At 34.1% G+C, this 17,614-nt stretch overlaps 1 protein-coding gene and 1 pseudogene across 8 annotated transcripts; one reads left to right on the forward strand and one right to left on the reverse strand.

The window, feature by feature from the left end:
* Positions 1-254: 254 nt before the first annotated feature.
* On the forward strand, positions 255-2,859 carry LOC150025640 (uncharacterized; annotated as a pseudogene).
* A 3,850-nt stretch (positions 2,860-6,709) lies between these two features.
* On the reverse strand, positions 6,710-9,429 carry LOC137824412 (beta carbonic anhydrase 5, chloroplastic). Of its 8 annotated transcripts, none has more exons than XM_090293558.1 (10): positions 9,183-9,429; positions 8,894-9,021; positions 8,694-8,749; positions 8,404-8,556; positions 8,265-8,317; positions 8,041-8,154; positions 7,868-7,921; positions 7,511-7,593; positions 7,312-7,417; positions 6,710-7,140 (listed from the first exon to the last, which is right to left on the reverse strand). In XM_090293558.1, exons 6-10 carry the CDS (start codon positions 8,149-8,151, stop codon positions 6,937-6,939), a joined length of 558 nt encoding a protein of 185 aa, XP_090149684.1. In that variant the 5' UTR covers positions 8,152-8,154; positions 8,265-8,317; positions 8,404-8,556; positions 8,694-8,749; positions 8,894-9,021; positions 9,183-9,429; the 3' UTR covers positions 6,710-6,936. The 8 variants fall into 8 exon arrangements, with proteins under 8 accessions (XP_090149684.1, XP_068486150.1, XP_068486149.1 ...); XM_068630049.1 differs by having other exon boundaries at positions 8,265-8,313; positions 9,183-9,394; XM_068630048.1 differs by having other exon boundaries at positions 7,312-7,435; positions 8,265-8,313; positions 9,183-9,394.
* Between the last annotated feature and the right edge of the window lie 8,185 nt (positions 9,430-17,614).

A 17,614-nucleotide genomic window follows, 5' to 3' on the forward strand; every position in this document is an offset into this window, starting at 1 on the left:
GTATTCTTCACTTAACCCTAATCATAATCTTAATCCTAACCCTAATGTTATTATAGTAACTCTAACTTAAAGTGGTTAGAGTTATTCGTAACATAAACTATTTCACATGTATCCATAAACTATTTTATGGTTGTGAATGGCAAGGTCAAGATTACATGGATAACGAGAACAATTGGAAACCACTTTGGGACGACGAAGACATGTAAGAATTTGAGGATACAATTGCAATTTATAATGATCTTACTCGTGCGAACATGAATCTAATTTCAAAAACACAAGAACAATTGAAAAGAAATACTGAACTTACATCAGTGATGATCCTTTGCATCATTGCTTTTGGTTTGAATTTGTTGCGTATGTTAAGTGGTACAACGAACTCTATTACTGAGTTTGAACCAAGAAAAGAGCGTCGTAGACAAGAATTGATGGAGTATTTGGTGCACACCGAACGTTCTCGTGACATTATTCGCATGGGACCAGAAGCTTTCATTCAATTATGTGAACGGATTAGGGCAACCGAAGTTGTTAAGGATGCATATCGTTCAACAGTTGAAGAACAAGTTGCTAAATTTCTTCATATTATTGGACATAACGTCAAGAATCGAAGTGTTTCATTTTTTTTTCCATCGGTCTGGAGAAACAGTTTCTTGTCACTTTCACAACGTATTAAATGCAATTTTGATGTTGGAAGGACAATTCATAAAGCAAGCAGATGGTATTGATGTCCAACCCCAAATCTTACTCAACAATCGATTTTTCCCTTACTTTAAGGTTTGTTTATTACAAATTTCCTTTACAATTCTCATAATGTCTTTTGTATTTGTATTTGTTTAGACCTGAAATTTTGGTTACCATTATAATTTTTTAGGGGCCATTGGTGGCACTCATGTACGTGTGAAGGTCCCACGTGCTGATGCACCTCGTTTTCGAGGAAGAAAAGATTGGCCAACTCAAAACGTATTCGCAGCTTGTGATTTGGATATGAAATTCACGTATGTTCTAGCTGGGTGGGAAGGAACAACCTCAGATTCGAGGATATTGAAGGAGACTTTCATAGGAGAGGATCCTTTGGTTATTCCAGAAGGCAAGTTTAAGGTGTTTGAGAATTCATAACAATAGATACAAAGGTGATAATATACATAACTAATGGATGCTTCCTTGGAATGTTTGTAGGAAAATACTATCTTGGCGATGCAGGTTTTATGTTAAAACCACAAATATTAACACCTTATCGTGGGGTTAGATACCACTTGAAAGAGTATTCTCGAAGAGGACCACAGGATTCAAGAGAATTGTTTAATCATCGTCATTCGTCGCTTAGAAATGTAATTGAAAGGACATTTGGTGTCATGAAAAAACGTTTCCCAATTATAACTAGTGGGACCGAGCCACATTACGATTTGCATACCATGACAAATATTATTTTAGCTTGTTGTATTTTGCATAACTTTCTTCGCGGAATGGACAATGATGACTCTTTAATAGAAGAAGTGGATCGTGAATTGTTGCAACAAGATATACAAGTTTCAGCTTCTCAAGTCCGTGACGATGATCATAGACTAGGTTCACACATTAGGGACACTATAGCAAATGAAATGTGGCAAGATTATGTAAACAATTGATACTGTAGTAAATGTTGTTTTATATTATGCTTACTCTATTTGGTCCTAACTTTCATAATGGTTGTTTAGATGAATCGTAGTAAAAGTGTTCAGCTAAGTTCATCCATTGGGTTCACACAAACAACAAAGTGGACCACGGATATGGATTTTATCCTGCTTAATGCCATGGTGGACGAGGCAAGACGAGGGTCGAGAATCGATGGCAGTTGGACGACTCAGGGATATAATAACATTGTACTTGCATTACATGAGGCTGGACTCCTTGCCATTACGAAAAATAATGTAAAGAACCAACAAAAATGTTTGAAGGACAGGTGGCGGGAGGTCCACAACCTATTTAGTGGTCTTAGTGGTTTTAGTTGGAACCAAGCCACAAAATGTTTTGAGGCTGAGGACGAAGTCTGGGAAAACTTGATTCAGGTAAAATAATTAAAGATGACAATATCCAATAATTAAATATGACAATATCCCTTAATTTGTTATTATAATAACACCCGACTTTTTGTAGGCGAAACCATCTGCTGATAAGTGGCGTGCCAAATCCATTCGGCACTACAATCTTATGGAGGAGTTGTGGTCAAACGACAGGGCCACTGGAAGTGGTCAAAGGACAACCCGATTGGCATCTAGACAGGTGCACACGGAAAATTTAAGTGTGGACCTAGGCGATCATAACATGGACTACATATCGGAGCCGCCAGAGTTTAATGTTGCAGACCACGAACTTCCATGCTCACCTGTAGCGCATGTTCAATCAACAGACAGTCCAAGTAATACTCCATCTGCGCCCTCTCAACCATCCGGTGGGACATCGTCATCTAGGGGATCAAAGAGAAAAGGCCCCATGGTGGATGTAATTGAGAATCAGTTCAATATGTTGAATACGAACCTGCAAAATTGTGTCGCTTCCATGAACCGTGGTAACGATGTCGTTGATGAGGTATTAGCCATTGCTCGTGTACAAGCCACTTCATCACAAGAAATCGCTGTGGAAATCAAACGACGGAATGACTATTATGGTGAACACGTACAAAATGATCGTTGTAAGAGTTCATATCAATACTCGCCTTCAGATATTTGGTCCATGCTAATTGATCTAAATATTCAAGATGAAGCAGTCATGGACCAATGCTATGACTTTCTCTGTGAAAATCTAGCTATTGCAATGCGAGTATTTGGTATGCCGAAAGAGCGAAGAATGGCAAAATTGTTTAACATCATGACTCGGCGTCAATAAATTATGTTTAATTATATTTTTATGTTCTTCAATTTGTAATTTAATCAATCTACTTTTAATTTAAGACAAACATTGTACTTCTTATATTATTATTGTTGAACTGTTTTTCATTTGAAATTTATGTGCGAGGATATTTTCTAATATACTATTATTTTGTCATTGTTTCGTAACATTTTCATCATAGGTTTGAATTTCTTTATCGATGGCATCTTCATCTACGAAGAGACAAAAAATGCCCAAGGGTAAGGGTAAAAGCAGAAGAAATGATGATGAAGTTCCTATGATCCCATTACAAAGGAGGGAGGGTGTTTTAGATTATTCCCGGTATTTCCAAACGAAACGTCAGATGGTTGCATTTGAGGAAAATTTTCATGGAAGACCAGTCATACCTCCAAAAGTCTTAGATTTCCCATTTTTTGCCACATCTGGTTTTCAGTTTCAAGAATATTTGAACTTCCAAGGATTGCAAAACTTTCTTAGTATAAAACTACCATATTATGAGGATATGGTTAGGGTTGTTTATTCAAATCTCCATCTAACGACACAGGGTTATCTTGCAACTCAGATTGGCACCCACAAGATTATAATTAGACATAGGGATTGGATGAACGTGGCGAATCTGAAATATGATGGTCTCTTGTTAACCCTTGGTACCATCCCTGAGGACATACATTTTGATCGTCAACAAGCCCTATTAACCATGACAAGAGAAGAGGTGCACGGCCAAAATATAAGAAATGTAGGTAGTTTAACTATGAATGATAGACTACTTCATTACACATGGGTGCACATGTTGTGTCATCGGGGGAGCAACTTCTCGCAGTTGGTTCATGAAGATGTTTTCATGTTATGGTGCCTAAAAAGTAATGTGATGATTAATTGGCCTCATTATATCATGCAACATATGATAAAATGTCGTGACAATGATATGCCTCTTCCATAGTTTAATCACACACCTCATGTTGCTATATGGCATCAACTTGATGGGAGAGTCATCAATCATGTTAGGGTGGAATAACTTCTTCGGGGAAAAAACCATGAAGAAAATGAATATCTTTGAGGTCAATGGTGTGTGGCAACTTGGAAGGCCTGACGATGAACATGAACAAGAACACGAAGACATTCCACTGCCTCATGTTGCAGGCGGTCATCCTCAACCCGAGATCCCCCATGATTCGGCAATGTTAACACAAATTTGGGGGGGGGGGGGGAATTCAAAATATCCACACACGTTTGGACCGAATCGAAGATACACTTCACGAGCTTAAACTCAATAAAGAACATTAATTGTATTTTTACTGTGTTATTATTATTTTTTATGTTGAACTTATTTTGATTGTCAGTTAAATTTAATGTGTTATTGGACATTATTATGTTTGTAATTTTTTTAAATTTTCATGACACATCATTTAGGATTCTAATTTAATGACTTCATTTATTTATTTTAATCACCGACTATTTCATGTTAATCTAATGTTTATTAATGATAAGCGAAAGTTATTATTTTATTTTCTTTTTTTTATTGGATACAAATTGAGAGAAAAAATATACATAAAAAATAAAATATAATTTTTTTCTTGTTGGTAGTTAATATTTCATAATATTTATGAAAATATGTGAATTTTATCATGCTACTACGTTTAAATTGTACATTATTTTTAAAATATATAATTATTCAAAATATTAACAGTATTATTTATTTTAGTACTATTATAATTATATACATACAATATACAAATTTAAATATTACATAAATTTATTTAATAATTTTAAATATTTTTAATTATACTATTAATAACATCATATAATTATAAATAATAAAAATAATAAAATAAAATGATAATATCAACAAAATATATATAATTATATAAAATAACAAATGTATATAACAATAAAAATTACTTTCATAAATTTTAATATATTTAATAAATTTATTTGAATTTAACACAAAATTATCATTTATTAAAAAAATAAGAATAATTATAAATATTATATATTGCAAAAAAACAATTAACTCAAACTTAAAAAAAAATCATAATTCATTATTAAAATATTTTTTAATGATAAGGATAAATTTGTAAATTTGCATTTTACACCTTTAAAATAATTTCTATATTATCTCTTAACTATCACATCACTCACAAACTTCAATAAACCATCCTCACAAATCCACTTTATCATCCCTTAATCCAAACAACCTCACACATCCTCTTTAATCCTTTCTAATCCTCTCTAATCCACTCCCTCCCCTCCCCACAAATCCCCACCTCAATCCAAACAAACCCTAAAGAAGTATATATGGAAGTTTCTCTTGGAATCGTCAAAGCAAAACCAAATGAAGTTTTTCATGAAATGAATTTAATAAAATGAATATGTTAACAATCAAATTAAGAAACAGAATCTTAAATTATTCCTAATAAAAATAGTTTTAAATAGTTTTCACAAAATCAAGATAAAGAATAATTTAATTTTTTTTTCTAATGGTTGATAAATCTATGATGAAATTTTGAATTTCAAAATAAACAATACTCTAAATATGATTAACTCTAAAAATGTTATTTCAACAAATTAAATTAAAGTTGAATTGAGTTTGGACATTCCAAAACTACTCCAACTCATTTTTAATAAAAAGTAAAAGTTCCATAAATATTAAGATTAAAACAGACCTCATTAAATTTTGTTTATAAATAAGAAAATATGTAAATATTTTTTCTTAAACTATAAAATTTTATGGATATTTTAAAACTAGAAAAAAATGTAAGTGATGATTAGTAAGTGTATTTTCCATAATTTTTAATTTAACTCCTTCAGAAAATAATTTTATGTATACATGATTTGTTCAACTTACTTAACAAAGCAACCATTTATCTTCGTTAACTTTCAAGGATTTTCTTAAAGAATAATTTTTTTTCTCTTAATCAAACTTATAATAAATCTTAACTGCAGTGTTTTTTTTCCAAAAGTGTCCCACCCATTTATTTCAGTATCATGAAATATAAATACGAGATTGTAATACTAGGAAATGAGATAAAAAAAAAAAAAGTAAAAGTAAATTAACATTTTGATAATGTCATTTATCAAAGAAAAAACGTTTTTTTTTTAATTAGACAATTTTATATTTGAATATACTAATTTTTAGAGTTAAGAAAAAATAGTAGAAATGAGATGATATTTTATAATTATGTATGGAAGTATAAAATTAAAAAAAAAATCTGAATTTGAATAGATTTTTTATTTGTTTATTCAATTTCATCTTTACATTTTTCATTGCTATATAACTCTCACATGCAAAAGCATCACAATAATATTGGATTGTAAACACTAACTAAAAAATAATGTTATGCATCAAGATTAAAATAAAAAATAATTTATAAGAATTAAACAAAAATTAAATATTATCAAAAGCATGTTTCATTTTTTAATAAAATTATAACTAATTTATTCTAGTTAAACTGCTTTTAATCTCTTAAACATGTTTTAAAAAGAAAACTGATATGAGAACCAATTTCAATGAAAGAAACACTAAAAGAATTTAATTTATTAGATAATTTATTTGTAGAAAAAATTTATTACTACTTAAAATAAAAATCAGTTGGAGGAGTTGAAGTATATTTAACCTTAGAAATCATGTTATTTTTTTATTACTTTTTTACACTATTCTTTCATAATTTACATAATATTATATTGTTTTAACTCGTATTTTTTTCCGTATTATAGAAAATGTTATGAAAATAAAAGAGACAGTATGTAAACAGTTTTAAGTTTCATGTAAGAGCTTTTGTTATTAAGCTTTATGCAACAATTTATTATTAAGTTATATCATGTTTAAGTATCAATTTGACATTTAACATTTAAATATAAAGTTGCTTTATTAAGGGTAATGAAACTGAAAAACAAGATTTAGAAGAAGAGAAACACTGGTATACACAGAGAGGGGACTTTTTCTTCTGATTTGTTACAATCATGACAAAGCTGACACTGCATTAAGCATCATTCATCTAATGTCTTCAATTCATTTTCTAGCAACATAAGATTTATTGAGTTGTATAATGTTTCAAGGTTCTTGGTTTAGCAAAGTCAGCACCAGAAATCTTGTTCTTTCACAGCATAACTGCTCCCTTCTTCTTTAACATTGCATCTTTTAAAATCAAGGGTCCATTTCTCAAAAGAGCAATTGGAGAAATTATAATATCCTCCATGAAGAGAAAGCAACTCTCTTCTCACTCTATCTTCTATCCAAGGATAACTCAGCAAGTTCAGTAATGATTGGTTAATAGATTCCTGCCAAAAGTTTAATGCACTTCACTTTAACTGCCTTTGGAAACTATAGCTTATTTGGTGCCACAGAGCTATTTCTAGTACATGTTACTATGTTTCATCAAATACAAGTTTAAGTTCTTAGAGGCAAATTCACATAATTTGGCTAAGAATAATGCAGTATATGATGGATACCTTCTCACAGACTCTGCATTGCTGATCAAAGCTAAGATGAGCTGTGGCAGCTGTTGTCTTCAGTTTGGCAAGTTCTCCATTGCCAACCCACTTGTGTATGAAGTTTCTTGAGGATGAATGAACACTAATGAGGATTAGAGATATAAAAAGAACTGTTTTAATGGTGAAATAAAAATAGAGTAGTAATAGTTAGAGATACCTTGATTCTGCATCATCTTGCATATTCATCAAAGTTTCAATCCCAGCACAGCTACTATGACCAATGACTAATATATTCTCAACCTAGAAATTTCAACAACCATTTTGAATTCCTCAGTTATTTAGGGTATGACCTTCCACCACAAATAAGCTAACCAACATAGAATAAAATTTCCAAATCTTCTTTCACCCCACACATAAACAAAAGGGATATTCCTCAATCAAACTCTCATTTTTAGACACAGCGTGTTCTTAAATTCTTGGCTTAGGAATTTAGAGAAACCAATTTATTTTTCCATTGTGAATCAATGTATGATTCATTATTACAAAGGCAACAGCATTATAAATAAGTGCATACCTGAAGAGTAGTTACTGCAAACTGAAGAGCAGCATTACATTCTGACGGTCCATTCTGCCCTCCAACAGAAGAATATAAGAGAAAAATGATGAGAAAAAATAAAAACTTATATTTGTTTGAAGCTCCCATTAGTTAACTAGGCAAGAAAAAAAGGGTAGCAACTATGCTAATACCTTCATCGGAGGTACAAGATTGGCAATGTTACGTATCATAAAGGCTTCTCCAGGTTGGAATCCTAATATGTTAGAGGGGCATACCCTAGAGTCTGCACAAGCAATTACCATAAACTGTATTTTGATTTATCAGTTAGATCAGCATACCCAATAAATTAAGCTAAAATGAACAACTCAGATGAACAAATAAATTAAATGGAGTATATAAATCTGTTTGTTATCACCTTTGGAGATTGAACTTCAGCAAGACCTTGAAAATGCTCCAACTCTTTACTGTCTAGAAGAAATACAGCTTATAAGACACTATATTAACAACGAGACAACTTTTTGTAAACCTGAAAAAATGTACAATCCAACACTTACATGTATTTCTGGTTCTTGAAACTCATAAACCTCTGTTTCATTAAACCAAACAAATTTTGATAGCCATCAGTTTCAGCCATATTCCCTTCATCAAGACCTTTGTTTTCTCGATCGAGTCTGACACAATAACTAGGACCCTCTGTTTGTTTCTCCCTAAAGTTAATGAGGAAAAATGATATAGTTGTAGTCAAATGTTACTTCCCACACAAAGAAAAGTTTATATAAATTAAAGTGAAACATCAAAAGGTTCAACAAAATTCATGAAGGTAATATCACAAACGTTAACTTACTTGATGGAAGGCAATGATGCTGCTGCACGGCAACGGTCTATCTGTATCAAATCCATCTAAAAACCCAACAGGGAAAACAACAAAAATCAGAAACAAACATCTAAGAAAAAACTATGATGAAGTGATGTTTGGTCAACGGCATGAAACAGCTAAAGTTACTTGCTCATGAGCTAACACAGGACAATACTGGAGAAACTCACAAATTTTGGCCAAGCCCTTGTTAAGGAGGAGCCGGTTAGACCCGAAAAGCGTGAGAACCACCATGATTCATAGACGTGTGAAGCCACTAAAGGTGCATTTGCACAGAGAAGTGAACTTGCTCTGGACCCTGAAATGCATCAGCAGTTAAACTACATTATTACAACAACAACAACAATTAATCACATCAATAACAACAGTAATGAATCATATCAAAGAATTACAACAACAACATTTGTGAACAAGGCAATTGAAAGATGGTAGGGAAAGCAATACTAAAGTTGTACTCACTAATTGACCAAACCATCTCTTGATTCTCTTCTCTCCAACAAATGGTGACTAGTGATCACAAAGTACAAAATCCCTTTGATCTACAGTGGTTATTCATGGGAAAACGATAAGGATATATTGAGAGGATGACATGTGAAACACTCAATTGTACAATGAAGTTATCCCATTTTGTTGGACTTTCCCATCAGCTATGATTTGTCCATTATTGTCTTGTCTTTCTCTTTCATAGTTGGCAATGCTATCTGTTCCTTATCCTCGTCTCAATCTTTGGATTAAAAAATGTCTTACGGAAAATTATATAAAAGAGGTATAAAAAAAGTGAAGTACTTAAATCACCACTTCAGTTTTTTTTTCTTTTATTATTATATATATTCTACTTATAAAACTGTAATTAATATTTAGTTTCATCGTTTTTTGTTTTTAATTTAGTTCTACTATTTTTAAAGGTTTTAATTTATTTTAATTTTTAAATAATTAATTTGATTCTTCATTTACATTGATGCTACAGGCGTTGAGAAAGTGGTGATATTGTACAATTAATCCTAAGACTGTAAAGTCTTTCCATTTCATTTTCATGTGAGATTTTCACTTGATTTCACACCCGGATCAATAGACAGTGAGATTCACAGACCAAATAAGAAAAGGGACCAAAATGATTTGAAAAAAAAAGGACATAATTGAGATCTTTAAAAATAATGGGATTAAATTGAAAAAATATAGATAAAAAATGAACAACGTGATTTCTAAACCTTAATATTTTAAAAATGCATAATAAATTAAAATTATTGATTTGATTAATTCAAATTTTTTTAATTGTATTTAAATTTTGTAATAGTGTATTTAAAAAAATAGTGTTTAGCTACTTAATCTTTTATGACGTAATGAGTTGTTTTTAAGATAATAAATTTTAATTATTTATTTAGTTTAGGCTTGACTTGATTATGTGATTAAAGGAAAATTTTGTCATGTAATTCAATAGAACAAAACAAAATTGAAACAAAGAGCACCGTACGATTTTGTTAAAAATATTTAATTATTTATATTGGATAATATATTTTACTTAATTTCAATTTTGTTTTGTAAAGATTAAAATAGTCTATTGAAAAAAATATGTGAGCTATTTATTTCAGAAAACAATATAGATGATAATCAGGAGTGACTTAATTACGTGTGTAAGCTAAAAGTAACATTAAAAATATTTGTGTAATTAGGATTATGGTAGGAACCTAAAGGAGTTTTTTTAAGATAAACACTCTCTTTGAGTGAACTAATGTAAAAGAAAAAAAAAAGTAAGTCTTTATTATCTTTTTATTATTTTTTTATTGTACTTTTGTATCCTCACATAAGTTTTGTGAAAACATTTCAAAAAGATTTTCTAACCAATAATTTCAAAATGGCGGTGAACTAAAAATTCTTTCTAGGACTCTAAATCAAATAGATAAGAAATGAAATCTACATACACTAGACGAAGTAGATCAACAAGTTTAAGTTAGATAATGTTAAAGAAATAAAAATACTAATACATCCAACAACTTCATTTGGGTTAGATGAAGAATCTAAGAAAGTGGAAAACAAAATCTATTTTTAAATGAATGACTATTTTTTATGCGCTCATTTATAGTTTGACTCGTGATAAATTCACTTAACAACTATTAAAATAATTGTTTGTCATCTCATTGGAACAACTAAGCTTAATCTTTGCTTTAAAGGGAGGTTAGTATATTACTATGATGGAAACTACTTTGGAGAAAAAGTTAAAAGAAAAAGTACAAGTGGTGGATGTCACTTTATTGGAGGAGACTTGGTAGCATGAGCTAATAAACAGAAAGGGAAGTTCAGTACATATTAACTGCTAATTGTTGCCCTGAATAAAAAAAAATAGTTGTAGGACTACAACGTCTATAAGAGTAACATCCATATTCTTTATGGTAATAGCATTGATATTAGTCTTTCTAAAAATCCCAATTTTGCATTCATGTGCCAAACTTAATGAAATTAATCATCACTTTATAAAGAATCATGTTCAAAAAAAGGACTATAGACTTACAATTTGTATCTACGTATAATCAATTAGCTAGTATCTTTACAAAACTCCCTAGTAGAAGATAGAGTCATTCTTCTAAGAGGTCTTTTATACATGAACTTAGTAAAGGAATGATTAATTACAAAATGCATGTATTATAAATGTATGCAACCAAAGACATTAATTTAAGTTGTTCATGCAACATTTTTATGAAGCATCTAATGATTTAATGTTAATTAGACCATTTAACATGCACAAATGCATTACACGTGTGTTTTAAGTAAGAAGAAAAATAATTTATTCTAAAGAAAGGGATGCCATGAGTGAACCAAAAGCCCAAACAAGGCCACATGGTTTTTCCCTCCTATAAAAGTTGGTGCCACATAACACGGTGATTATGCCTTTATCTAAACATTTCTCAATATCCAAAAAAATAATGTGCTAAATCTTCCTCTTTTAAGAAATTTTTCTATAAAGCATGCTCCAACACTGTCATGTTAAGCAGCCTAAGGAATAATTGAAGACGACCTTATTCAATTGAATGTTGAACATTATGTCAACATTGAAGACCTAGATAACAAAAGACTCAAATTAAAAATTGAAATTGACTCTTTTTTTATCAACATGAAATTGACTTATTATATGTGAAATTGAGAAGTTTTTATTGGCCATCAATTGGTCAACCTTGAACTGGTGAAGATGTTTTGGTGCAATGCCAAAGTACTAAGGGACATCAAATCCTTGATGATTAGAAGAATGATTATCATTAACTAAGTGGTTATTGTTGAGGACAACCTCATAAATGCAAAGGAAATGTGGAATAAACGTTATATGAAAAAAAATAGCCATAGAACTGATAGGAAAAAGAGTAATCTACAAGAATTTGTACCTTCAAGGAAAGATATTGCAATAGATATGCAATAAGACTATATTGCACAAGACTAGGTCTAAGCACCATGTATCCGAATTTGGTAGACATCCCTTTCTACCTACGACATATATTGTACGTGAACTTTGTTTAGTCCATCATGGGGATAGACGATGATGATATTAGTGATGTCTACTACTTAATGTTGCTTAAAATGATTCAATGGAGACATGAGAATTTTCCAAAAAAAATTTATTGTCTTAGTCCGTAAAATAATACTTAAATGCAACTAAATGATATAAAAATATTCTCTTAAATTTATTAGAAAATACTTCATCCTTAAATTATAAATATACTTATTATATATTAAATTTAGTAGAGAAATACAGAAGTAAAAGAACAAAAATCAAGAGTATGTCCCGTAAGCTCCAAAAGCAACGCTTGAGTAGGTAAATCATATCTTCCATATCCAATTTATCTTGTGACTAATGTCATGTCTTTGATGGACGACACTCCAAAAGGACTATCATCAACAATAAGGTGAAGATATGGTGATAACAAGATATGTATTGCTTTCCTTGAGATCCAACAACTCCAATGGAGTTAAAACCTCTAACTCTAATGATGTGTCTAACTACTCAATTATCACTAAGGACCTATCCTTCATGCATTAAGAGTGTATTTATCATATAAATGACACTAACATTATGCTTTTACAAGACTCCAAGGACACAGTCTACCAATTTCTCTCGACCGTCACACTTAACCGTCTATTCCTAACTGTTTAGTACAATCCCAATAAGACATGTTCATTCCATATGTTTTGATCATAATAAATAATATTCAATTTTGATGAATTAATGTCTTATCTAAGTCTCTTAATAGAATACAATATGATTTATCCAGTAATTATTAGAATATCAAGTATCAAACACATGTAGTCAACACAATATTTAGAACATGTGAAACAAACATACACAACAAAGAAATCTTGACCAAGACGATCTCTACATATAGTATACACACACAAAAACATAACACACATTCATTTGAAATTTGTATACAGTCTACAATGTATATATACTTTACTCCAATTTTTATGATGATTCTAACATAACAAATAAAGTTTTCTAAATTTGTATGATATATATAATGTAAAAGTTGTTTTTGAGCAGAAAGAAACAAGAATGATATCAGGTAAAGGCTTACAATTTCTAATAAATTTCTAACACATTCAACATAAAATTAGCATGCCAACTAGCAACAAATATTTCTTAATAATTATAAATAAAATCGTCTTTCCATATAAAATAATTAATGAGTGAATGAAAATATGAAAATCATAATTTTTGTATGTAATATGTATTGCTACACATATTTCAAAGTGTTATAAAATTTGAGTGCTAAACCATAGATGAAAAATAGAGAATGAACTTTCTTTTTTAAATCATCCACTTCTACAAACAAATGTGATAATAAAAATACTTTTATAATTTGTTTGATTGAAATGAAACTATAACTATTTTTTAAAGATAAAAAATAAACATAACTCTATTTCGATCAACTAGTATAAAAAAAAACAAGTTTTCACTATTTTTTTATTATATATTTATATCGCGCTTATATATCTTTACACAACTTTTCTAAAAATATTTTAAAAAGTTCTAACTAATAAATTATAATATAAACTAAAATAAGATATCTCATTTTGCACGTATGTTATAGTCTAATTAATTTTATACATATATCTGTACCAGTAGGCACCGGACGAACGTGGCCGACCGACCGAACGCATAATAAATGTGAGGCATGTGTGACAAAGCTAAAGTGGTTAAGATACACCTCCGAAGAATAAGGAATACGCGTTTAAAGAAGATATGTTCCCCGGGTATTCCGGAGCACGATTGGTAAGACCTATCCATAACAACCCTGAGCCCAAGGGGTAGAAAGCCCATTAGGCAATCCTATAAATACGGTGCTCAAGCCAGAGAAATGTACGTTTTCATTCACTTACTAAACCACACTTAGAATCTCATACTTACTTGAGCGTCGGAGTGCCTTCGCAGGTACCCTCCCCCGCCCGACCGAAGGAGACACCAAGAAGGAGCGACCGACCGAAAGAGAAGAAGACCGACACGTCAAAAACTATACTACATCAACCGACCGTGCCTGGGCCCCATCTCTCCACTCAGGTACAATTGGCGCCCACCGTGGGGTCGAGGCAAATCTTCAATTTTTGAAGCTATAATAGTTGCGACAAGAAACAACAACGACGCTATGGCAGAACAGATGACTATGATTCAAACCCTCCAAACTCAGATGGAGGAACTGCGACAAAAGGGGATGGAAGACCATCGTCAACACGAAGAAGATAGACGCCGCCAAGAAGAAGAAATCGCCTTATTGAGAGAGCAGAATGCACGACTCCAATGACAGGTCGATAATCCCGAACGAGAAGGCCAATCCCATATGGCCGACCGAATCGCCTCTCGCTTACCTACATCGGCCGACACCAATCCTGCTTCCAGAGCTGAAACAGTCGAAAGAAAGTCAAGTAAAAGGGGTCATCCTTTTACAAACGAAATTATCACCACACCACTTCCTGACAAATGGAGAGGTCTCGCTATTAAACTCTATGACGGCTCGACCGACCCGGACGAGCATTTAAATGTCTACAAGAAGCAAATGACTTTGTATACCACAGATAATAATGTGTGGTGTAAAGTATTCCCCACGTCCCTCCAGGGAGAACCTCTTACCTGGTTTACAGAGCTGCCTCTGAATTCCATTGACGACTTTGACATCCTAGCCGTAAAATTCTCCACTCAATATGCCACCAGCCGACCGCATCACATGTCCTTCATGTCTCTCCTAGCGGTACAACAAGAAAAAGGTGAATCTCTCAGAACCTTTCTAGATAGGTTCAACAAAGCATGTATGAACATCCGAGGACTCAAGTAGGAAGTTGCATTGCACCATTTGGTCTCGGCCATCCGGCTGAGCCGTTTTACTGAAAGTCTCATCAAGAAGCCGCCTCAAGACATGGAAGACCTTCGAACTCGAGCAACCAAATTCATGCAAATCGAGGAACACATTGATTACCACCAATGGTTCAAAACCGTCGGATCTGGAGTCCTCAAAGACCAAACCCCGAGCAAAGAAAGAGAAGTCGAGACCGAACGAACCGTCTGAACCACTCCAAGGTCCGACCGGAACAGAGGAGGCCGAATCCCCAGGTTTAACAGTTACACCCCCTTAACTGTGCCGAGGGGACGAGCCCTAGATGAAGCACTACAAACGGACTTAATCTCGATATTGAAGCAATATCAAACGCCACCGAATGCAGATACCGCTAAGCATTATCAATACCATCGAAACTTCGGCCACACGACCGAAGGATGTCAGGCGTTGAAGGACAAAATCGAAGAGCTCATCCAGGCTGGCCATTTGCGGCAGTTCGTCAAGAGGAAAGGAATTCAAGATCCCCACCACGGAGTACCGGCCGTCCATCTCGTGGTGTCGACCGGTCATACCGTAACGATTACAAACGCCGAACTGACCATAGCCAGACTTCACGGAAACGCAGTGAAAGCCCCGTTCGGCGTACATGCGCCCGCAGCACAAGTCCCGACCGAAACGCCCGCCCTCGCCAACGAGTTCGCGAAGTCATCAACATTATTGTTGGACCCGTTAACTTGGGCGAACCGAACCACGAAGCAAATTATATAGTCGGGGGCTTTGCCGGTGGCGGGTGCTCAAATTCCGCCCGAAAGAAACATCTCTGGGACATCCAGTCCGCTCATGCTACCACAAGGAGGCGTCCACACATACCTCCGATCACTTTCACTGACGATGACTTCACAACTATAGATCCAGCCCAGGACGACCCTATGGTAATCACTGTAGAAATTGACAAGTTCGCAATTGCCAAGACTTTGGTAGATCAGGGTAGCTCGGTCGATATATTATACTGGGAAATTTTCAAGAAAATGCGCATCCCAGAAGCAGACATTCAACCCTATAACGAACAAATTGTAGGGTTCTCAGGTGAACGGGTCGACACTAAGGGGTATATCGACCTGTATACAACCTTTGGTGAGGAAGACGGTCTGCATAAAACAATAAACGTACGATATCTACTGGTTAACGCCCAGACTTCCTACAACATCCTGTTCGGCCGACCGTCCATCAACAGATTAAAAGCCATTGTCTCCACCCCACACTTAGCCATGAAATTCCCTTCGGCAAATGACGACATAACAACAATCCATGTTGATCAAAAAATCGCTAGGGAATGTTATGTTGCGAGTTTGAAAAGTGAGCCAACTCGGCGACTCTACACGACCAATCCGGACGACCAACTCCCACAAAAATGAGGACGATCCCCCACTCGGCGTTCCGGACGGCACATGTCCCGTCGTCAGATGATAGCCCTTGTTGATCTCGACCTTCGTATGGACGATCCCCGTATGGAAGCAGGAGAAGACTTGCATCCATTCCCACTTCGCGATGATCGCCACACTACACATGTTGGCACCTCACTTACGTCGGACGACCGATCGACCATTGGCACAACGCTTGCTAAAAATGTCGACCTGTTCGCATGGACAGTCGCTGACATGCCTGGCGTAGACCCGAAGGTCATTACCCACCGACTCTCATTATATAAAGAAGCTAGACCAATAGCTCAGAAGAAAAGAAATTTAGGGGACGAACGACGCCAAGCCGCACGTGCCGAAGCTGATAAGTTATTACAAGCCGGATTCATTCGAAAAGCCCATTATACTACATGGCTAGCCAATGTAGTTATGGTAAAGAAAGCAAATGGAAAATGGCGAATGTGCGTTGACTACACGGACCTCAATAAGGCATGTCCAAAGACTCTTATCCTCTGCCTACCATTGATCGTCTTGTTGATGGGGCGGCCGGACATCACATCCTCAGCTTCCTTGATGCCTATTCAGGTTATAATCAAATCCAAATGCACCCGGCCGACCGAAAGAAGACAACCTTCATGACTGATTCCGGTAATTTCTATTATGAAGTTATGCCCTTCGGACTCAAGAATGTTGGGGCCACTTATCAAAGACTAATGGACCATGTATTCCACGACATGATCGGCAAGAATGTTGAAGTCTATGTCGATGACATTGTTGTCAAATCCGACTCATGTAAGCAACATATTGCCGACCTAAAAGAAGTTTTTCAGGCCCTCAGCCAGCACCAGATGCGACTCAATCCTGACAAGTGTGCATTTGGCGTCGAGGGGGGGAAGTTCTTAGGTTTTATGCTTACTCATAGAGGCATAGAAGCTAACCCTGAGAAATGTAAAGCTATTTCCGAAATGAGAAGCCCCAACTCCATTCAGGAAATTCAGAGACTCATCGGCCGGCTCACCGCCTTATCCATATTTGTTCCTAAACTTGCAGAACGAACGAGACCCATCGTCCGATTATTGAAAAAAGCATCTCGCTTTGAGTGGTCGGCCGAATGCGAAGAAATTTTCCTCCAATTGAAAACTTTTCTATCTTCCCCACCGGT

This window comes from Phaseolus vulgaris, chromosome 8, assembly GCF_051622355.1.
Source record: "Phaseolus vulgaris cultivar YP4 chromosome 8, ASM5162235v1, whole genome shotgun sequence".
NCBI lineage: Eukaryota > Viridiplantae > Streptophyta > Magnoliopsida > Fabales > Fabaceae > Phaseolus > Phaseolus vulgaris.